General features: G+C 41.2%; 1 protein-coding gene across 4 annotated transcripts in view; it reads left to right on the top strand.

The window, feature by feature from the left end:
• Cdk6 (cyclin dependent kinase 6) overlaps positions 1-24512 on the top strand; it is a 194401-nt gene that overhangs the window by 40522 nt on the left and 129367 nt on the right. For all 4 annotated transcript variants that reach the window (XM_048436663.3, XM_048436678.3, XM_048436671.3 and 1 more), the window contains one exon: positions 17918-18053. In XM_048436663.3, the coding sequence (XP_048292620.1) occupies positions 17918-18053 (136 nt within the window). The remainder of the gene's footprint in view (positions 1-17917; positions 18054-24512) is intronic.

Here is a 24512-nt window from a genome sequence, read left to right as displayed (position 1 = left end):
CCAGCTTTTTACTTTTTTCTGAAAAGCCTAATTCATTAGGGTTTTCAGCTAAATTGGATTTAAACTGTAGAGCTTGAGAAATCCTTGCTGTACCAATCCTAGAGTATCAGTATTTTACCTTTTTTCTTTCATAGTTTAATATTGTTTTGTAATTTTTAGTATGCACTGGATTTGGTTTACTCTATATTGTCTATTGTATCTTTGATACTATTAATATGGAATTACCTTCTTAATTCTCTTTTCTGAATGTATTTGTGTGTCCATGCATGTGTGTGTCAGTGAGTGAAACAGAGAGAGAGATACCATTTCCCTGTATTCCTTCTGTTATGCTTGTTTCCAGAGCTTACACGGTTCATTTTATTTGAATCTGATCACTTTCCATAAGGACCTGAGTTTAGCTCTCCAGTATTTATGTAAAAATTGAGTGTGATGGCTGCATCTCTAATCCTAATTCTGGATATGGGACAGAGACAGAAGGATCTTGTGACTTGCAGGCGGGTCAGTCATCCTTGTCCTGAATGAACTACAGGCACATTGAAAGCCCTTCCCTCAAAAAACAAGGTGACTGTTGTCACCGCATATCTGCACACATGTGCACACACACATTCATACATGTGCATACACACAAATTACTGACACACGTACTGCACATACATATTTTTTTAATTTTTTGTTTTGTTTTTCTTTTTTCTTTATAATTTATTTATTTATTAAAAATTTCCACCTCTTCCCCACCTCCCTTTTCCCTCTCCCTCCCCACCTTCTCCTTCCCAACTCCCCCTCCCTCTCTAGTCTTAAGAGCAGTCAGGGTTCCCTGCCCCATGGGAAGTCCAAGGTCCTCCCCCCTCTATACAGGTCTATGAAGGCGAGCATCCAAACAAACCAGGCTCCCACAAAGTCAGTCCATGCAGTCCATGCAGTAGAATAAAAACCCAGTGCCATTGTCCTTGACTTCTCAGTCAGCTTTCATTGCCAGCCACGTTCAGAGTGTCCATTTTGATCACATGCTCCATCACTCCCAGTCTAACTGGCCTTGGTGAGCTCCCATTAGATCAGTCCCACCGTTTCAGTGGGTGGACACATACCTCGTGATCCTGACTTCCTTGCTCATGTTCTCCCTCTTTCTGCTCCTCATTTGAACCTAGGGAGCTAAATGCTCCAATGTGGGTCTTTGTCTCTATCTCCATCCATCGCCAGATGAAGGTTCTATGGTGATATGCAAAATATTCATCAATATGGCTATGGGACAAGGCCAGTTCATGCACCCTCTCCTCTGCTGCCCAGGGAACAATCTGGGAACCTCCCCTTGGACCTGGGAACCCCTCTAGAATCAAGGATCTTGCAAACCCTAAAATGGCAACCTTAATTAAGATATTTACTTCCCTGCTCCCATATCCATCCTTCCTCCATCCCACCCATCCCATTCCCCCATGCTATCCCGAATCCTCCCCTTCTCCCTTCTCTCTACCCATCTCCCCTTACATCCACCCCTCCCCCCCACCCATGCACCCAAGTTTGCCTGGCAATCTTGTCTACTTCTAATATCCAGGAGGATAACTATATGATTTTCTTCAGGTTCACCTTATTTAGCTTCTCTAGGATCACGAATTATAGGCTCAAAGACCTTTAATTATGGCTAGAATCCACTTATGAGTGAGGATATACCATATTCCTCTTTTTGGATCTGGGTTACCTCATTCAGTAAAGCGTTTTCTATTTCCATCCATTTGCATGCAAAATTCAAGATGTCATTGTTTTTTAACGCTGAGTAGAACTCTAATGTGTTTATATTCCACACCTTCTTTAACCATTCTTCTATTGAGGGGCACCTAGGCTGTTTCCAGGTTCTGGCTATTACAAATAGTGAAGCTATGAACATAGTTGAACATATGCTTTTGTAATATGATAGGGCATCTCTTGAGTATATTCCCAAGAGTGGAATTGCTGGGTCCTGAGGTAAGTTGACTCCCAGTTTCCTGAGAAACCGTCACACTGATTTCCACATGGCTGCACAAGTTTGCATTCCCACCAATGGAAGAGTGTTCCTCTTACTCCACATCCTCTTCAGCATAGGCTATCATTGGTGTTTTTGAGTTTAGCTATTCTGACAGGTGTAAGATGATATCTCAAAGTTGTTTTGATTTGCATTTCCCTGACCGCTAAGGATGTTGAGCATGACCTTAAGTGTCTTTTGGCCATTTCAACTTCTTTTGTTGAGAATTCTCTGTTCAGTACCCTATTTTTTAATTGGGTTAATTAGAGTTTTAGTGTCTAGTTTGTTGAGTTCTTTGTATATTTTGGAGATTAGACCATTGTCTGATGAGTGGTTGGTGAAGATCGTTCTCCCAGTCAGAAGGTAGCCTTTTTGACTTAGTGACAGTGTATTTTGCTTCTCAGTTTCAGGAGGTCCCATTTATTCATTGTTTCTCTTATTGTCTGTGCTACTGGGGTTCTACCTAGGAAGTGGTCTCCTGTGCCCATGTCTTGTAGACTGCTTCCCACTTTCTCTTCTCTAAGGTGTTGACCAGAGACCTTGCCCTCTGGATCTTCTGCTACGGGATCAGTGCCCCTTGCTGGCCAGGAATCTCGCTGACTAAAGGCCTACCTTGCTGCAGGCAGGCTATTAAAACAAAGGAACTCCCTTCTGCCCGGTTGCACTCACCACCCCATCCCAGTGCCCACACAGGCTGAGCTGGGGGATTTTATGGCCTCGAGGAAGGGAGGGAAGAAGGGAAGGGGTTCGTGGGAGAAAGCTGGGATGGGATAGGAGGAGAGAGGGCTTAGCAGGGTGAAGCAGCCCATGTAGAATGACCAGGGAGATAAGGGTGTTGGGGAAAGTCTGTGTTCCCTTGCCGGGCTTCTGCCGTGGGTCAGGAGCACACTTACCCCTCCGCTGGATCTTCTGCTACCACATACATTTTTTAAAAAAAGTGTTTACCCTTAGTGTTTTTCAATTACACTTAGTAATAATTTATAAAGTAATAATGCATCCCTCTTAAGACTAAGAATGTCATTTAATAAATTAAATAAGGAATACAATTTAGCTCAGATTAAAGATGAAGATAAGAGTTGTAGAAGCTGTTGACATTGCTAAAGTTTTACATTATAAAATACTATGTGATATGTGATTCTAGTTTCACAACTAGCAATAAAAAGTAAGCAAGGACAGGGTCTCATTGGCTTGGTTCCCTGCTAAAGAACATAGGTGCTGGTTGCCCTGTTCCTTAGGCTGCTAGTTCTTATTCTCTGCTTGTTCTCCTTGGCTCCAGCTCTGCTGTGCTGTAATCCAGCCCCCACTCTGCAGCCCGAGTGGCTTTCTGAGCAGCACATCCACCCGTAACATTGCTGTGAAATCCTGGGGTCCTTCCCATTTCCCCAAAGATAGTTTGTAGACTTCTTAGCCTTCCCATTTCCCCAAAGATAGTTTGTAGACTTCTTAGCCTAGATGGCCGGAGTCTATATTTTTTTTTCTGTGTACTTTTCCAGCTCTTCTTTCATTCTTTTCAAGAAAAATCACAAATTTACTCTAGACTATCCACCATTCTCCAAATACGAACTTTCTTTCATACTTGAATACCTTTGGACATGCTGTTCCTTCTACTTGGAGCATCCCAGGCTTCCTTTATTTATCTGGGAAATTCCAGGCTGGGGTTTAACATTCAGCTCTTCAGCCATTTCACTACTATGCATAGTTGAAATCTCGTCTTCAGAGCCTTGGGTAGCTTTTGAACTTTTTTTTCCCCTACACCATTAACATTAGTGGAATAAGTGTCCCTGTAGGTGTGGGGGGTTGCTGAGAACACACATTACCATTCTGTCTTCATCTCATGTTCATGCTACTTAACCAGATGTCTATCCCAGTCTCGGGGCTCAGCGGTGTTGGTGTGAGGCCTGGCATCAGTTGTCCATCATCTAGGATGCAGTTAGGAAAAGAAGAGCCCTTCTCTCTGGTGATTTTTGTTACCTACAGCAGTTCATATTTGGAATACTAAAGTGTGCTTTCTTTGTAAAAGGTGCTGATAGTAAATGGTGGGGGTGTGTTTGGTTCTAGTTGATAACTTTCCCTTGAGTGCTGAACTTGTTGGGAAGTTTACAGTTCCCTAAAACCAAGATCTGTGAACTCTGCTGTATCTCATGGAGTGGCACCAAGTCCCCAAAGTCAAAGCCTATGAATCATCCTTGGCTTCTCTTCCTTTCCCATCTCTCCACCCCGCCACATTCAGACACTGAGTAAGTCCTGCCAAGTCAACCTCCTAAATATTTATGGAATCCACTCTCTCCCTTCTGTCCTTGGCTGCCAGCTCCTCAAGACAGGACTTCTTTATTTTCCCTTGCTACTGCAGCAGCCTTCCTGCTTTGGTCTTCTTGATCGTCTTTTTATACCCATGCTGGAAGATTGAGATATTTGGAAATGAAAACCTAGATAGCTATTTTCTAGAGGGTGAATTTGTTGAGATTTACAAGATTTCTCTAGTGGACTGGTTGTCTTGTTGGTCACCTTTCTCTTGATTTCTAGTGCCCTTTCTCTACCACTTGTTTACAAAACTCCCTGTAATCTAAGATAGTTCTGTGCTTATTTCTTATGTGAACCTTTACTACATTTTTAGGTTGGATTAACCTTTTATTTCTCTTAAAATGCCATCCATTTATATATGTGCACATACCTCTCAGTATTTACAGGATAGTTGATGTTCATCTTTTTTATGTCTTTCTTCTCTGCTGGACCATTTATGATCATTTGTTTTGTCTAACAGAGTTTCTACCAGCACTCCGTACAGTTCATAGAAAATAAATACTTAATCATTTATTGATTAATTTATGTAAGGTTATGATCAAGTGTCTAGTACAGAAGGCTAACTGACCTCAGGATGAGTGCAGAGATCTCAACAAGTCAGTAGAACACTATCAGTATATCATGCTTAAAAGATCAAGAAAATCTTCAGTGCCCATTCTCAAGAATCCCATTGACAACAGTAACCGTTAACAGTGGTGTGAGGTGGGTTTCAGGTAAAGCTCAGTCATAGAGTGCCTGCTTAGCATGTTGGAAGCCATGAATTCAAGCCTTAAGCCCTCCTCCCTCACCCCCCATCTGTCTGTCTGTCAGTCAGAGTGTGGAAACTTCTGAGAGGAGGAATCCAGTGTCCAAAATTTCCAAATGTGTGGACTGTCTAGTTGCCTAATAGGTCCATAATAAAGGTGTTCTGTGTTCTTAAAGAAATTTGACTTGTGGTTACATTTCCACATTTCTCGTTCTCTTAATTTTGTATAGCTGCTAATGTCTGAAACAAGAGCAAAGCAACTCCTGGGTGACCCTCAGGAGGGCAGGAGAGGAACCACATGTCTAATCTACCTGTAGGTATGGTCTTGAGCAGCCCCAAGGAGGAATTGACTTTTGGTGGGCTTTGTCCCGGGGATGGGCTGTTGCTTGGTGCACTGAGGGTGGGGTTTGATATGAGAGGAGTGAGACCCGAGCTGGAGACCCCAAATGTCCCAACCATTTTAGGTTTATATGAATGCCAGTAGGGCTTCCACCTAAACATGTACAAGTTTTTATATCCAATTTCAGGGTCCTTACCGTTAAGCCATCGAGATGAGATGCTCATGCAGTAATAATACAGTAGGCTGTATTATTTTCTGATATTTTCATACAGTTGGCCGGTGACCTTAAATAATTAGAAAATTTTCTCAGTTGTTATCAGTGTAATACCTGAAGGTTTTGTTAAAACAGACCTTATTTTATTTTATTTTATTTTATTTATGAAGAGTGTTTTAAACACTGTTTCTTAGTCATTTTGATTGCCTGTTTCTTGATATTGATAGAATGCTTCTTTCACTTTTCCATTCTGCTCTGTTTGCCTGTTTTCTCATTTCTAAAAATACTTTGTAGAACTGCGTAACCTTTAAAGCTCCCTCAACTTAGAAAACACATAGTTTTTCCTTGCTGGAGTTTTCCTTTACTTACAGAATAAATAGTAGAAAGATTTAAAGTCTATAAGCTACCCTTGTTTTTCTTTTGATCTGTGGTAATTCTGCTAAAGTGCATGCGTGTGAGTGTCCTTCCACTTTCAAATACAGATATGTACATACATATGTGCAAATTTGGGGGCCTTGGCACTGTCCACTTTTTGGTTTTGTTTTGCTTTTGTCTTTTGGGGCAGAGTTTCTTGCTGACCTCCATCTCTCACCAAGTAAGCTAAGCTGCCTATCTACGAAGGGCCGTGCGTTCCTCTGCCTCATTGCTGAGGAGGTTAAAGGATACACTACCACTTTTTATCTGTGGAGAGCTGGGAACTGCAGAGTCCGCAGCGCTTGTGCATAGCCGGGAGGACCGCGTGAGACAACGCGTGAGAGTCGGTTCTCAACCTGTGGATCCCAGGGATTGAACTCAAGTGTGTGCTCCCGCCACCAGGTGTGGCCCATAAAGTGCCTTCACCCTTGGAACCACCTCACTTTTCCAGCCTGCTATTATCTTTTTGTTCCTGGGTTCTGGGCACTTGAAAGAAGAGCTTTACTGACCAGTATCTCCCAGTCCCCAGTCTTGCTAGACTTTGAGCTCATTCCCTCATTTTTTGGTAGTTGCTCTGTATTGGGTGGAGTATTGAAAATTGTATGTCACCACTGGTAATTTAGTGACACACATTATTTTTTTTCTTCTGGAGTGAAATTAAGAATTTGCCTTGTTTAAATTATTAATTTTAAAATTATATTTTCAGGATTAATTATCAGGATTTTTAAAATAAATTCAGAAATAGGTTGAAGGTAAAGATGTGAGAAATAGAAGGACCTCCCTTCATTCTTGCAGAGAATTTGAGTTTAGTTCCAAGCACCCACTTAGTGACTCACAACCATCTGCAATTTCAGTTCCAGAGGACCCAGCTCTCTCTTTTGACCTCTGAGGACACCAGGCACACACATGGTACACATTCCCACATAAAAGCAAGCAAATGTGTATAAAAGTTGTTTTAATTAGTAAACTCTTATTGTAGAAAACCTAAATAAGGAAATACAGAGAACACTTATTTCGTATTTTATCCCCCAAAGATACCCATGGATAGCAATGCAAGTGATCCTGTGCCCTTTGTTTACCTGTGTGGGTCGTCCTGATGGACACTGTGGAAGCTTCTCTGTGCCCAGTAAATAGAGATCTGTATCATAAGAGCCGTGTGTGTGTGTGTGTGTGTGTGTGTGTGTATGGAAAAAAGAGCCTTACCAATTTGCATTCCCAAAGTAATGGGGGGAGCATTTTCAAAATACCCTGAAGATTATATATAGCTTTATCATTAGGGAAAAAAAACCCATGTCATTTATGTTAGCCCATTTTGTACAACTTTGAATATTTATTCACTGTTTTTGTTAGTGTTACTTGATTTTTAAGTTACTACATAATGATTATTTGTGATTCCTTGAAAGGAACTGCCTCCTTGTCTGAGAACCTAACCGTAGGTACCTGAGTGAGTCAGTGCTGGGATAAAGTGGCTCACCTGGAAAGGATGTGGTGTAGCTTAGGTAAGCTTGTTCCCCTTCTAAGACTGTGCGGACAGTCTTCATTACGTGAGGATTCCTAGGTTCGGCTGTTTCGTCATTTTTCCTCAAGAGAGGCCCAGGCTGGAAAACCGTTTTTACAGGTCAGGAATGGAAAGAGAACTGAGTGTTGAAAGTAGTCCAGAATGTTCCGCACTGTATGTGACTCAAGCCAAAACTGTTCACTTCACTTTTAAAAATACCTCTTAACTCTTCTATTCTTGGAATCAGAATATTTTTTTCAAGCCCTTTTTGGAGAATTGCAGTGTATCATTTTTCTAAATAGTCAAGGCACACGAGGCCAAGCGATCAGAAGTCTTTAGCGTCTCAGTTTTTCCTGTGACTTTTCGGAGCATTATTTTTCCCAGCAGGTCCCCCACCCCTCTGTGTGTGTGTGTGTGTGTGTGTGTGTGTGTGTGTGTGTGTGTGTGTGTGTGTGTGTGAGAGAGAGAGAGAGAGAGAGAGAGAGAGAGAGAGAGATTCACAATGAGATCTCTGCGTTGCTGACCTTGCTTTTCATGCAACAGAGCAAGCAGCGATTTCGAATTTGGTCCCATTACCCCTGCTTTCTGTCTCTGTAGTCTACACAAAGTACAGAATCTTTTTCTGCTGGTTTTTTGTTCTTATTTGTCTTGACTTCTACCTAAACATCTTTATTAAGATGTAGTATGAACACCATGAAATTCACCTGTGTAAGTGTGCAGTTTAGGGATTGTTCCAGTACGTTTACCAAGTTTGTGCAACTACCACCATGATCTAAATTTAGAATGTTTTCATCATCCCAGAAAGAAACCGACCGCACATCAGCATTTGTTCCCCTTTCTTCCACCAGCCCCTGTGCCCCCAGTCATTGGCAACTAACTGTTCAGTCTATTTTTAACTCTACAGATCAGCCCATTTCTCTACACTTCATATAAATAAAACCGTACAACCTTCATGACTGAATTCTTTTATTTAGCATAATCTTTTTAAGGTTTATCCAGTATAATACGTAGTCAGATTTCTTTTTACTACCAACTAAGATTCCATGGGTGTGCCACTTTTTCATGTGTTTTGGCTCTGCCTTTTGGCAATTAGGAATGATGTTGCAAGTCTAAAACCAGGACTGTCTCATACAGTTGCTGTAACATTTAAAATGTCAAAATAATGTAGGCATAGCCAGCAAGTCAGGAGGAGACAAATAAGAATTTCATATTAAATGCAGTACGGCAGAGCCCTAGGCTCAGCAGCAGTTACAAAGGCTGGCTTACTCACTGTGCCATGTTCTCTTGGTAACATCTCTAAATACCTTCTCCTGAACTTCTCCTCCTAAGTTGTCATTTTGAAACTTTTATCCATTCAGTAGCCTTTTCCTGGTACTTACTGGGTGCCGGATGCTGCTCTGGTTGTATTGGAGAAGGGAGAACCATCAGGAGCTTCTAGTTCAAGACTGCTTATGTTAGCTACTCTGTATTATCTAGGATTGGGGTCCCCTTCTCCCCAGGTGCCATGGGTTTGGAGTTCTCCAAGTCATTAGCTAGCCTTAGTCCTTTATTGGGATGTAGATGCTTCATGTCCTAAGTTAACAGTGCTTTGAGGAGACTTGTGTTGGCTAAAAAGATACCGTGCCTGAGAGTGACTTCAGGGGGTTAAGGAGGTGATGAGAAGCTGTAGGCGGGGTTGGTGAATTATTCTTTATTCAAATATAAACCCAAGTAGTCTGCAGTTTTTGCGGTTAGCGAGTTTCTTCTTCTAGCGGGGTCGGTCAGCTTCGTGTTCCTTTAGAATTTTCAGAACTGTTAAGTTCTAGACTTGGCAAAACTTATGAACTCCTCACTGCTTAGATGCTGCCCCCCCCCCTTTTTTGGGTTTGTGGAGATAATGATTCATAGAGTGACTCAGCTTTTTAATCCTGTTACCATTGTTTTGCCTACAAAACAAATTTTGTAAATTTTCTTATTTCCGCTCTAAAGTAACATTTTCCTTTTTTCCACAGAGTTACATGGTAGTTAGCTTAGCAGTGAGGTTGCCACCTCATTTCTTCTGTGCCTCTGGTTCAGGGCAGATTGGAGGAGCTGCATTTAGTAATGCTAGTGCTTGCCGCTGGACAAGGTGCACCCGATTCCTGTTCCACACTCACTTGAATGTGAGCAAAGCAAGGTGTAGGCCTCCCAGGATCCTGTCTGCCCACCGAACTGTCCTCTGTACCTTAGTTGTGATCTAACTGCCACACCAGTTGTTACTGGTCATGTTCAGGAATGTTTCCATACACAGATTTTACTATTTGCTTTATTTCCTGTATTTACTGTAGTGTAAGGCATGTCTTGTAAACTTGTCCAGTTTAAGGAATTCCCAGTTCATCATGAAACATTTTTTTGATCAAAAAAATACTAAGTCACAGAAGCACAGTTCCCAGGTACATAGGAGAAGAAGCTGAAAGTGGATTGGCTGCAACCCTGTAGACCTGAAAGGGGGTGCACTGACCTCCTGCGGCACTCCCCAGCTGTGGGAGTACAGTGGGGCACAGAGGAGCTGACTCCGCACGCCCATTAGATTTTCATAAGGGCTTTCTCTGGCTTGAACCTTTTGCTAACTTAACGTGCTGGTGTATATTACTTTCCACCAATAGGTAATGGGAAGGGGTTGTTCAACTGTGGATATCAGGAGCACATTCCCCTGACTGTTGGACTCAACCTTTAATTGAATTGATTTACCTTCACAGTAGTGTTAACTCCTGTCTTCCTCGTTTCCTTTTCTTCTTGAGTTCGTTATTCCTGTTAATGATGAGCTGGACCTGTATCCTCTCCTTTTGTTCCATAAAAATGTCTCTGGTTACATCAAGAACCTCAAGTAGGAATTAGTTTCTTGAAACTGTTCCAGATGGGCCTTGACCTCACTTTGTAGTTGATGATGACCTTGACCTTCAGCTTCTGAGTGTGAGATTACAGGTATATGCCAACACGTCCTGTTAATAGTATGCGGAGGAACATACACAAGGCTTCTTTCATGAGAAACAAGCTTATCCCTAGGCCCTTATCTCAAAATCCCTCGGGAATTCTTTAAGGAAGTTACAGGGCCCCTTAGCAGAACTTGTCAGGCATGCATGCTGCTGTAAGCTGCTCTTGCCCTGACAATGCTGATGGAACCAGAAGTCTGTCCAGGTGTGGAGAGCCGTGTTTTCTAAAAAAAAACTCTCACTCTTGGACCCTTGTGCCCAAGAAAATTTTCACAACCTCAAGTATATTAATATATAAAATAGATAATGTAAGATGAAACATGTACTGGTAATAAATTGAATAATTATACTCAATAGTATATTCAATAAATTCAATAAAAATACAGTTTTCTGTATTTTAATTCAGTGGATGGGGTTGTTAATTTTACACAAAGAGGTAAATCTTGGCTGCACATGTGATCGATATGAAAGAACATATTCGGTGTTTTTCCGAGGTGATCAATATTCTGATTTTCTAATTGTCAGTGCTGAGAAACCATTTTGAATAAATACATAGCACAAAATGACAAAACATTTTTAGATGGAGTCACTTCAAAAGTATTTTGAGATTTTGTCCAGATTCCGAGCCAGAATTCATCTAATGACTTTTTACAAAGCCCATCAGCAACTCAAAACAGCAGTTTTAAAAATGAAGCATTATAATGAAACAATCCAGAGATAACCTAATTTATTTGATATTGGACATGCTGCTTGACAGTAGGAGAACATTCTTTGCTTCCCATAATGAAACTGCTCTGTAACAGACAGCTTTGTGTGTGCAGTGAATACCAGTGTGACCTGAGGAAGGTGTTGCAGAGCCTGGCGGCATCCGCAGTGTGTGAAGAGCACAGATCGTGTGCAGTGGGAAGGGCACCTTCTGCAGTACAAGTTTGCCATAGCCAGAAGCTCCTTGAATGTGCTAATGTGTTTTAATCTTCAATTAATTTATAGTTGTATGTTCAGAAACCTTTTCTGTTGCCGCGTATTCTGCCAGCCCATTATTCCGCTCCCAAACTCCAAGTGGAGTTGTGACTGTGTTGGGAGCTGTGACTTGGCGGACACTGACACCGCTTCCGTGTGTGAATGTCATTCACCTTGTTTACTGTACGGAATGCACTTAAAGTCATATGTAGACCTGTTGAAGTTAGTAATTTCAACATATTTATAGATGTCTTATGACTTTTTCTTTTAGACATACCATGATTTATTGTGCATTATTTCAGGTGAGTCTATGAATATGAGCCCCGTACATGATTTGCCATAGGTTAGAGCTTTGCTTTTTTTTTTTTTTTTCTTTAAGTAGTAAAATCCCAATTCAAGTTCAGAAATGTGACTTTGCTAGCTCAGGTAACTTTTCTAAATGCAGAAAGTAGATCGGACAGAATAGGCTTCAGCAAGTACTTTAAAAAGGTCCCCCTGAAACCATCCTGTTGGCTAGAGTGATGAGGGCAGCCGCCAGCTGGTGCAGGCTCAGACTTCGCCAGTGGTAGTGCAAGTATGAAGAGAATTTTCCTCTCGGTTCTTCCTGGGACCAGTTCTCAGTCTTCTGTCAGTCCCTCTGATTAATTGTCACTGTACATATTTTTCACGTGCTTTCCCTGCCCCATATGTGTCAGGAACTTCAGACTGACTGTGGCACCTGCGTGTGGTAAGTTCTACCGCACGTCTAGCGACCCTGCAGAATTGCCGCCCCCTTCAGCAGCGTGTTCTTTGCTGCCCATGGCAAATACTTCTGGAGTTTGTCATTTTGCTCATGATGAGCCATTGCATACCTAGTCTGTTTTTCTGGAGCAAAAAGAGCCACATAGCCACTGCCCATAGTGTGCGGCTGGTGAGATGAGTGAACCTTTGTTTGGAGTTCTAAGATTAGATGGGGTGGGGGGCTCTCCATTTCAGGTTCTGGCTCCAGTTCATTAAGAATTTGTTATGTCCCTTAGGCAGCCGTGCCAGACTGCGCTCAGCTCTAGAAGTACTTGGTATCCAAACAATGAAGAGTGTGAGAAGTCAGGAAAACCTGACAGGAAGAAAATCCTCTTAGAACTTCCTGCTTTGGGTCATGATATAATCACAGCAAATAATACAGATTTCCCTTTTATTATAACCACAATAGAAAAGCAGAGGTTGTGTTGACACAGACCGTTGTTTGGGAGACATTTGTGAATTGTAAACTTTGGAAAGCCCAAAACTACTGGATGCAATCCCATCCAATAGCTGAAGGCGGCTTGCCTGCACAGTAGGTTCTGAGCAGCAAGTTAAATTGAGAAGGGTGAACGGGACACAGCCATTAAGAATTACAATGGATAGGATGCAAAGTTAATTCGGGGAATGTTTTGTTAGATGATTACATCATAGGACAGCAGGAAAACTGAGTGTTGTGCTGGTCTCTGTTTGTTGTCTGCCCTGCAACGCGAGGTCAGGACCCTAGAGACAGCGAGAAAGGTAGCAAGCTCATTTGATGGAATAGTTAAGGGTTAGCTAGCTTCACCGTGAAATTATAACAACCTGTATTTTGGATTGTATTCAGTCTGCTAAACTAGATGTATAGCCTCAATACCTACTGAAAGCCTCTTCTTATGTCTGCTCTTAGAAAAGTATACCTTCTCTCAAGATATCTCTTTCTTTGCTCTCCCTCTCTGTTCTTTACCCAACGTGACCTTCTGATCCCTCATGTTCTCCTCCCTGCTCCACTTCTCCCCTCCCAACTCCCCTACAGCCCTCCCCCCTCCCCTCACACTGCCAGTTTACTAAGGAGATCTTGTCTACTTCCCCTTCTTGGTGGGGGTGGGGAGTGGGGACGATCCTTGTATGTCTCTCTTATGATCCTCCTTGTTTCCTGGCTTCTCTGGGGTTGTGGACTGTAGGCTGATTATTCTTTGCTTTATGTGTAATACCCAGTTATGAGTGAGTACATACCATGTTTGTCTTTCTGAGTCTGGGTTACCTCACTCAGGATGGTTTTTTTTTTTCTGGATACATCCATTTGCCTGCAAATTTCAAGATGTCATTGTTTTCTACCACTGAGTAGTACTCCATTGTGTAAATATACCACATTCTCTTTATTTTCTTTGTCTTCAGTTGAGGGACAAAAAAAAAGTTGTTTGCAGGTTCTGGCTGTTATAAATAAAGCTGCTATGAACATAGTTGAGTTGAGCAAATGTCCTTGTAGTATGAGTGTGCATCTTTTGGGTATATGCCCAAGAGTGGCATTATGGAATTAGCAAGAAACCAGGCACTAGGGAAATTCTCAGGAATGGAATCCACAAGGATGATCCCCAATTAAGAATCTTAGCAGTAGTGGAGAGGATACCTTAACTGCCCTTCCTCTGCAATTAGATTGATGACTACCTTAATTGTCATCATAGAATCTTCATCCAGCAGCTGATGGAAGCAGATGCAGAGATCCACAACTAAGCAGTTGGGCCAACCTCCTGGAGTCCTTCATAGTGAGGAAAGAGTGGTATTAAAAGCAAAGGGGCCAAGACCATGATGGGGAAACTCATAGAAACAACTGACCCAAGCAAATGGGAACTCACTGACTCTAGACTGACAGCTGGGGAGCCTGCATAAGACTGAATGTTGACTTATGTTGACAGTTGTGTGGCTTGGGCAGTTTTGGGGACCACCAGCAGTGGAACCAGGATTTATCCCTAGTGCATGAACTGGCTCATTTCCTATGGAGGGATACCTTGCTCAGTATAGATACAGGAGAAGGACCTTGGTCCTACCTCAAGTGATCTGACAGACTTTGTTGATGCCCCCTGGGAGGCCTCACCCTCTCTGAGGAGTAGATGGGGGTGTGAGATGGGGAGAAGGTAGGGGGAGTGGGAGAACTGGAGAAAGAGGGAATTGGGATTGGTATGTAAAATAAGATTGTTTTAAAAATAAAAAAATTTAAAAATTTAAAAAGTATACCTTCATGAGTTTGTTCACAATGTGTGTGCAGACACCCTTACAGAGCCCTGCAGGTGATTGTGAGCTTCCATGTGGGTGCTAGGAACCGAGCCTGATCTTCTGCCAGAGCAGTTAGCACACTCTGAACGCTGACCGTCTCCCTCATCCTCAGACCACATGGTACAAGTCTGTGATAAATACTGAGTAGTGATTTCCCTCCGAAGGTCGTCTGAGAATTATCATTTATTTGCTCATGGTCAGTATAATGTGCTTACATTCTTCCTATGAAAATATAGTCATGAAGTCATTGAAATGGTATTTTTTTAGCTTACTGAGTATTTTAGAATCATTAATGTTGACTAACGTAAGAAATCATACAGTGGAACTTATTTCCCAGTGTTTATGTTCAAATGATCAGGCCTATCTTGCTCTTTGATTTTGTAAGTCAGGAGATGTGGGCAGTTCGGTGACATTCTTCATTGATTTATACAGATAGATTATGGATCGTTAGTGTTCAGCCAGAGACCTTGTTTTACTTTATTTATGTTTTGTGTGAACATAAATAAAAGAACATAAATAAAACACTTACTGTATGAAAATGTTGTGTTTTGCCCACCAAAATGACTACTATTTGATTTGGAGTAATTTTAGACAAATCCATAGACAAAAAGACATCATGAATATTATGTTCTAGAATTTCCTGAATTAATATTCACAACTGATGGCTGAAAACTTATATTCTATCCATTACAATTAATGCAACTATTAACTTTTAGTATAATGTTTACTAAACAAAGCAGCTTTATATTATAGTGAAGAGCAGTATTTTTCTAAATGTTGTCTTTGAAGTGGTCCAACTATAGCATCTCAACTTCCTAATGCTGCAACTGTTTAATACAGTTCTTCCCGTTGTGGTGAGTCCCAACCATAACATTATTTTCATAATTGTAATTTTGATAATGTTATGAGTTGTCACTATCTGATACACCAGATATCTGATGTGCAACCCCGGCGTTGCGACCCACAGATCTATAAGCTGCTGAAGGCTAGCACTGGCACCTGGGAGGGAGGAGCCTATTGATTATCTCCTTGATGTTCACTGAGTTTCTAAGAGGGTTATGATCCTCTACTTTCTGAGTTAACATAGCTAAAGTTTGGAAGTAGTGTCTCCTTGGACCTGGATGAGCAGCTTCTACAGAGCACCTGGTTTTTATAGCTCACAATGTATAAGTACATGCATAAATATCCATACAGAGGCTGGAGAGATTGCTTAGCAGTTAGCGTTTGCTGCTCTTGGAGAAGACATGAGTTCAGTTCCTAGCACCTATAAGCCGGCTCACAGCCATCTGTAGTGTCTGTTCTAGGGAATCCGAGCCCTCTACCTCCAGAGGCACCAAGTATACACATCATAGGCACGTACATGCAGGCAAAACACTTATACATGAACTAAAAATAATACTCTAATGTATGCATTGTCACACAACTGTTTAAATTCATTCCACTTTTAAAAAATTTTCCCATACTTATCATTTAAGGCAATCAGCAATGGCATCATTAAGCTCAACTCTACCTATCTTCTTCTGCATCCATAGTATAGAGCTGAGGGACCTTAGGTAAAGCTGGCATATATTAATATTTTGAAGAACAAGGTATTGTATAATGAAAAGCAGCTTGGGTGGTTAGATGTTATTCACGGATTGTGTCGTACAAGTCTTGGAAACGGTTTCAATGTGATTGAGCAATGTTGCATAGTGCTGTTAGGTAATTTCTAAGACAACGGTTTGGGGAACAGGTGACCTTTGGGCTCCACTGGTTTGTGTCCCTGTCACGTATTTTTCTTCTTCTGAAAATAATAGACACACGCAGGGGGATGCGGGGCGGGGAGACGGCGAATGCTCCTGTAATAAAAACTGGAGCTGTTCACTAACTCCAGCAAGTGATGACCAACACACTTTTCATTAAGGAATGTCTTAGTTCTAAGGGGCGTCATATTTACAGTGAGGCTTGAGAGGCCTGACTATAATGGCCTAGCTACAGTGTTTGTATTTGATTTCATTACATCCCACTTTGGGTTTGTTGTAGTTTTGTTGCAAAGACAGAAGCATCAGGTACAGAGAAGCTTGCTGATTTTGCAACTCTTTTCTTTCCTTTGATAAGAAGTAGTTGAAAGAGGTGGTTAATAGTCATAAGGTGGCTCAAAGCTACTTATGTACAAACGGTCAGTCAAATTCATAGAGCTGTTTTGATATGCTCCCAAGGCTTCCATAGGGTGGATTTCATACAGTTTATTATAAATTGAGACTGATTACAGTGTTCTGTAGATGTTAAAATTTAAGATAGATTCGGAAAGATGTACCAAATTTGAAGCCCATGTACCCTAAAAATACAGTAGTGTGACCCAGTAAACCAATTAGGCCTTGTAAATTTAATAGAAGTGGCATTCAGATTGAGCCAAGGCAGTGAACCCAGTGAAAAATTTCTCGAACAGGCTTTTCGGTTTGTAAAAGAAAACATAATATGAAAGAAGTTTCCATGCATCTTAGTTAATGCTGGCTTGTTTAACTCTTCAAACAGCTTGGTGGGACTGTAGTGCCTGAGACACTGTTCAGCTAAAGGGCGTTCTGTCCTCGGCCCTGACGGTTCTCTGGACCAAGGAAGGCCCTTTCTGTGATGTGTGTTTATCTGTGTCTTTGTTACTTTTCCAGTGTGTCTCTTCTTCCATTCGCAGTGTTGGCCTGATAATCAAGTTATTTAGCAGAACCATCTTATTGTATGCATAGTCTGTTTTTTATGATTTCTATAAACATTTGGAATCCATACTTTGATTGGAGTCTATATAACATTTTATTTGTTATAGTTCCTATTCTGTACAGCAGTTTTCTAGCGTGTCAAAATACTGCATGCTATTCTGAGAATACATTAAGTTATTTTCTGTCAGCTGGTTAAGACAAATAATAAAGCCTTAGTTGTTTATGGTGTGATTCTGCATGAGAGTTGAAATTAAAACTAATTGAGAGTTTATACTATTCCTAGGGCAATAGTTTGTCTCACCAGGATGAGAAGTCTGTCTTTGAAATGTTTCTCCATAGTCCATCATAGTTGCTTTAACAACCATGGTTGTTCTAGGAAGCTTTGCAGAGTCCACTATGTCCAGAGAACACTTAATTGGTCTCTTAATTTCTCAGCTTGTGAGCTAAGCATTGTCAGAATTATTTTACCTGATTGCAAGTTTTTTAAGCCATTTCCATCAACAAATTCTTTATAAACATTTAGTTAGTTAAAATACTCTGGGCATTTATGTTTAATCTCCAGTCATGTTGCTTTGTGACTGATACTTGGGCAATTTGGATTTCACAGCTCCTCTGCTGAGCTTTGCAGTGGTTCTGAAACCACACATCCCATTAGATCACCTTAAATGTAGTCACAAGGAGTGCCTCAACTCTATGGTGGAATCAACGGGTACATGGAAGGTGGATGGTTACTACTTGGCTTATTTACATCTACTCATTCTTGTTGGTTCCCCCCTTCTAGATTGTTTGATGTGTGCACTGTGTCACGAACAGACAGAGAAACCAAACTTACACTGGTGTTTGAGCACGTTGATCAAGACTTGACCACCTACTTGGATAAAGTTCCGGATCCTGGAGTGCCCACAGAAACCATAAAGGTACCAAGTCTCACCCCTTTGTCTGAGTAGACTAGCCACAGCTTACTCAACAGCAACATTCTTTTATGTGAAAATTACCAGAATTGGTGTTTTTGAAACTTAATATACAGTTCAGAATGTCAACTAAATAAAATGGAAAATCATCTAGTCCGTCTACTAAGTGGTATCTTCAAAGAGTGGGATTGCAGTCCAGTTTAATTGTAGGGAGAATTAAAATAAAAAACTTTAGTTTTAATGCACATTAAAATTCTTTAAAACTATTTATTTGTGTATTATCAGTCCCTAATCTTATAAAGTATGGTATAACAGATATCGCTCAGTTTATCCTGGTGTTCTTACTCTTTAAGAGATAAATTTTTAGATGTCCCTCAAAGGTGCATTATGCATTGTGATTATATACTGATTTTCAGACATATTCATTTGACCCTTTCTGTTTACTTGTTTTGTTTTTCTAATTCATTGTGGGGCGCAGGGGTGGTGGTTTGTTTTTTAGCCTAAATGGCAAGTAGTAATCTTGGTATTTAAAGATTTCTGCCCTTCATGGTCAATAAGCTAGGAAGTATATTGACTACGAACAAATTCTTACTTTAAGACTAATGGAAAAGCAACTCAAAATGTTTTGATGGTCTAGCCTGTTATTCTGCTTAACTTCATTTTCTGATCCATCTGTTAAATCTGTGGTTGTCCCCACAGAGTAAGAAATGTCTTTTTACGCTAGTTGGCGTCCCCGGATACTGATGCATTCTGACTGCGACATAATAAATGTCTGTCTGTTTGGGGTTAGGCTAGTAAGAGTTCAGTCTTCTCCCATCTAGCTTTCATTAAAGAGTGAGATAAATAGTGGTAGTTTCATTTATTTGTGCAGTTTGAAGGCCAGGAAAGCCCTCCACGTGTAGGATTTCTGATCACTTGTTCGCTTCACTCCTGCACCTCTCCCTGTGGCACTATATTCCACTCCTGTGATTTCATTTTTTTTCTTTATGTTCTTAATTCAGAAACTCCATATTGTGCCTACAGAGCAGGGTCTTAGTCCTTTCTGATCACCGTGTCCTGACTGCATTGAACAGTTGGCAGTTTTTTCTGTGGTCTGACGTCTGACCTCAGGGGCCTCCTCATGGAGCTTCTTTTAGTCTCCCCTACGGCCCCTGATGTGTGTGATGTGCTCTCACAGTTAGAACTCTCTGAGGTTGGTGTACAGGTTTGTGCATTGTTGGTTGATGTTTTCAAGCATGGACGTGGAGAACAGAAATATTTTGTTGTACAGAAGGTCTATTTATGCCAAGTGTCTTTGAGCCAGTGACTGTTGTTATGTTGAATGGTTTATTAAGAACACAAAAATGGATTCTTTCTATAAAATGTTCTGTGGAATAAGACTCTTTTTAGAAAATAATGAGAGATTATTTGTTCAGTGTTTTGGGGTGAAATTATTTGTTTGGTGATCAAGGGGTAAAATGCACATTTAAAGAGAGAGAGATGAGGCTTGCAAAAGCATATGGCAGACATTCTCAGTCTCTATTTGAGCATTTTTAAGCACAAACACCTCTCTAAGTCTTCGGCTTATTGCTTGTGGTACCGAGGTGTTCTTTAGAGTCATCCCAGAAGCTAGGAGGTTAGTAATGCTGTACTGACATAAGGTGCTATGTTGTCAAAATAGTTGTAAACTAGTAAATATTTTAACATAAAGTAGATCCATATTTAAAAATCAAGATAAAAAGCATATACGATGATTTAGGCCAGGGACTTTGTCCTTGTTCCAAGGTGCTCTTGGCACTGTTCACCTGTTAGTCTGCCACTTACAATAAAGATATTCCAGTGCTTATTGGGGTACTAATTGTAATAGGATGGCAGGACTGGATAAAACTAGAATATTTCATCATGTCTGGATAGGGATAAAATCTTTATCATTTAGTCAACATCTTTGTTAGAAACGGCGATGGATGACCTCTCAGAGAACAGTTTTTCAGATATTCGAGTAACATTTGCTTTGAAAAAATGAAAAATCATGAAGCTTTATGTAGTTGTTCAGGTTGATACTTGGGTCTGTTTGTAGGGGACATGCTTCCATTACTGCATGGTTTTCCCATCAGCCTTGAGTAAAGGAAGTCACTGGCTATGTTCCAACCATCATAGATAGGATCACCTGCCAGCACACTCACCAGGACACCCCTAGACAAATGTTAGACAATCAGGAATCCCAGACCTTAGAAATCTCTCACCCCCACCTTTGCTACTATAAAAACCCAACTCTAATTGAGTTCAGGGCCCTCTGATCACTCCAATATATTGGGCAAGCTTGTGTATGAATAAAGGCTCGTCGCTTTTAGGCTTAGTCTCCTAGTTGGTTTTGGGGGACTTCATGATATAGACAACATCATCGTCGTCGTCGTCATCATAAAGAATTGTAAGACACTGTTTTTCCCAACATTTTCAAAGTAAATTTCTAAGTAAAATGTTCTAAGACAAAAAAAAAAAAAAGATGTGCTGTGATGGTCTTCAGGTCCACCAATTCTTGATAATGACATTTGCATAGAAAACTTGTTCACCACTCTACTGTGAAACCAACAAGTAGCTTAATGTGACTTTGTTGGCATAGCTGGCTTTCCTCTTTCTAATTGAGACTATCATCTTCGAATCTGTTTAGTTGTGGTGTTGAGTTTTCACCTTTACTTTTCATCTTCATGCTTCCATCTGCCACAAGGGTCAAAGAGATGTCAGAAAGTTCATTCACCATATTTCTCAGTCATTTGGAGTAGAGGGAGCCATATGGCAGAGTACTGAGGAGTCCTCTGTGAGGAGGGATTCTTTCCCAGAGCAGAGCTGGGCGCCTGCCCTCTTGCACTGAACCCCGTCTTGTGTACTGGCACTTGCCTGCAGATCAGCTTTCCTAGGGTCTGGTTACCTAATGTCATTCCTTGGATATTCTGCCAGTGCAACATATTTAATGAAATGGACGGTATCATTTCATGAGAATAAAGCACAGAAGAAACACACAAATCAGTAACTTCTCTAAAACAAGACCAGATTCTTCGCGCTCAAGACCACATGGCTTCACGGAGCTATGGAATAAAAATTATGTCCATATATCTCTATGATAAATGAATTCTATGGAACCGGAGAGAGAGAAGAAAGCTCAAGGTTTATGTCTGTGTGGGTCATTTTCTCAGTGAATTAGATTTCTTTTTATCTTCAGTTAGATGTTTTTGGAGCTTCTGTTGGTTTGGCTGTTTTCAGTAAGAGATAAAATGTACTATTAGGTTCATTTTACAAAACCCAGACTTCAGAGACCAACACACACTCTTGATAACTCCTGCTTTCTGCCCCTGGGAAATAATCTGTTTTCGTGACTAAGATCTGCTTGTAGTAAACAGTGACTGATGTCGGAATGGAATGCCCTAAGCTGATTCATCTTTCTCTGCTTGACATAATGCAAAGTGACTGGTCCTCTGTGCTGCTGGTGAAAGTCTCCCGGGTTTTCCTCTTCTGCTCTTAAAGGAACCAAACCCTGGTCCTTGCAGCTCCTGGTGGTCTCTACTTTGCCTTAATTACAGCAGGTGATTTGTCCTATCTTTGCAGAACACAGAACAAATTAACATGAAAATATCGCCTCTCAGAAAACAAGGCCGGCTTGAATACCCTGTCACTGCTGGTCATTAGCCATCTGCCACCAGCGCTCACTCTGTTTATCACAGTGGAAATTCAAGAGCAGATGTTGCATAATAAGGTGATCACAAAAAAAAAAAAACAAGGCAAAAAATTCAAAGAACAAATTCTCCACAGTGAAGATAAAGATCTTGGACTGAAATTGTTTTTCAATTCAACATCATGGCTAGATTAATTTAATAGACTGATTTTTAGCATGGGTGTCTTTACAATGCTATGCCTCCTATTCAAATTATTTTTATAGTTAAAGTTTTTAAATTAAGTACATATGTGAAAGATGCTTTATATGTTATTGGATTAAATGCCCTTTAATTAGCAAAATGACGTATTTTAGTGATACCCATTCTAGTGTAAGGGACTTCATAGGTCAGTCATGCCACTTTTATTTTAAAATAAACCCTGCCTTAGCAGCAACTTCAGTAAGAAAAACTTGTTGGAATTAAAGTTGGATAGCCCAAGCCGTGGTAGTAGCTTCCCACTTCTTTTTTCTTGGTACTCAATACTCTATATTCCATAGTCTTTCTCTTGATTTTCTTCCACTTTCTCCCTTCCTCCCTAGATGATTATCCCACCAGTGCCAGCGTTAACCTTCTTCTCTTAGCCTTGTTGGCCCTGAGTCTGCCTAGTTCTGCCCAACTGGAGTCCCAGATGCTCACTTTAGTCCTCTTGTCTTTCCGTATACGTGAATGTGGTGTTTAATGGGATTAGCTATTGCTGTGCTTTATCTAATTTATTAATACACTCTAGACCTTTATGATGCTTTATAAAAATTGGATGATTATAGTGTATTAGCTGTTGTGTTTCACAAGCATTTTGTATTCTTAGAACAGGCATTCTGGGGTGGGAATAAACCTGAGTGGTCGAGAGTTTACCTAGCACCCTAGAACAGGTACCCTAACTGTCATCATAGAACAGGGTGACCTGTGGCCTCGCGGATCCCCTTGCTGATGGGAGACAGATATGCCATGCAGAGAGAGCTTGGGTATAGTTTATTTAGCGGGTTATGGAGGGGGCGCGGAGGGAAGAGGGGGAAAGGGGAAAAGAGAGGCAGAAACTGCCTCTCTGGAAGAAGAGCTGACAGAGCTCTGGCTGGAGAGGAGGTGGAGATCTGCTTGCCTGGGGGGGGGGGGTAATGGGAGGGGCTTGTCTCTTAAAGGGACAGGGTACCCAGGCAACAGGCCAGGCCTGCAGATTACAACAGTGACCTGATCAGGACTGTGACCTATGTTAGGAAAATTGGTTTTGAGTATACCACTACTGGCACCCGGCCATTTAGCATTTGTACTGAGTCTGTTCCAAGTTTTCTCTGGGTTTGGGAAGAAATTAGGGTGAGTGAGCTTTAGCAACCACAATACTTTATCCTCCTAAACTCCCAAGCACAGACCTAATGTGTAGAGAGAAGTGAGGTCCTTAGTGTACCTGTCATCCTCCTACGAGGCCATTCCCTTCGTTTCTTCTCCTGCTATCGTCTACTCCAAATGAAAACTTTCAGAAACATAAGAAACCTTTTCAAGATGAGCATTTTTTGGTAATTTAGATTTAGAGGATCCTCACAGAAGCAAATGTTTATGCAAATCCCTGCATCTTTGTAGTAGTTAAAAGTACATGGATGGAAAAAAGAGAGAATTGTTCAAATATGTAATACTGCAATTTGAAATTACAACAAAATCATTGGTTTCTCCCACAAACAGGAAGTCCATGTTTAAAAAGTCACTTTCTGAAAGTACAATTGAGACTCAGTCCTTAAAATAAAGACTGACTCATTAAATAGGGAAATGACACACACATAGCAGATGATTTGGACTGTCTTGAGCACATGCTTCCTCACCACAGGCATCAAGTTTCTAGGCATCGTGAACCTCTGCATATCCACATGGAGACTGACGAATCTACACAGGGGAAGTATTCCTGTTGACATTTGCTTGTTCTCCAGCTCTCTGGGTTCTCCTGTAAACATGGGAATGTGTTTCATTATAACCCTCTTTTCTTCCTTAGCTACACCTTCGTTTCTGGTTGTGTCATGCTATCCAGAAAGTTCAGGTATATACTCTCCAGCCAGACCCCTCCCACTTGTCCAAGATATACAGACTTGATATTGGCAGGACGATAGCTGGAGGGGATGGGCAGATAGACCAGTCTTCAAAGTGCTTGCTGTGACACCATGGGATCCTCAGTGTTCACCAGCACGGGGGGGGGGGGGGGGGGAAAGGGAGGAGAAGGAGGAGGAGGAAGAGGAAGGAGGAGGAAGAGGAGGAGGAGGAAAAACAGAATAAAAACAAACAAGAAAACAAAACAAAAAACCCACAGGTATGGTGGTATGCACTTGGCATTATCATCCCAGTGCTGAGGAGGCAAGAGACCAGGAGGACTCCTGGGGCTTGTTGGCTGGTCAACCTTAACTAATTGGTGAGCAGGTTCTGGTGAGAGACCCTATCTCAAGGAAGAAAAGGTGGATGGCTGCTCAGGAATGACACCCAAAGTGTTCCTCCAAGGTATGTGCACCCACCCCCCATACACATTCACACACATGCACATATTCCTGCACCAATACCAGCAGCCCATCGTGCACACACAAACCTGCTATGTACCCTCTCTTAAAACTAAGCCGCCCTTAAACCTAAATATCAGGCTTGATGCCTTGCTTTCCCACACAGTCTTCATTAATAAGTATTTTCTTTTCTTTGAAAGACAGTCCCAAATCTCACTTCTTAACAACGCATCAAATAAGATTGCTAATTTAAGTGTCTTTCAGCCATTTTAGATTCCTCTGTTGAGAGTTCTCTGTTTAGGTCTGTACTC

This window comes from Myodes glareolus, chromosome 25 (genome assembly GCF_982192425.1).
Source record: "Myodes glareolus chromosome 25, mMyoGla1.1, whole genome shotgun sequence".
NCBI classification, from domain to species: Eukaryota; Metazoa; Chordata; class Mammalia; order Rodentia; family Cricetidae; genus Myodes; species Myodes glareolus.
The sequence above is the reverse complement of the archived record's forward strand: the minus strand, read 5'-3'. Positions and strand labels throughout refer to the sequence as shown.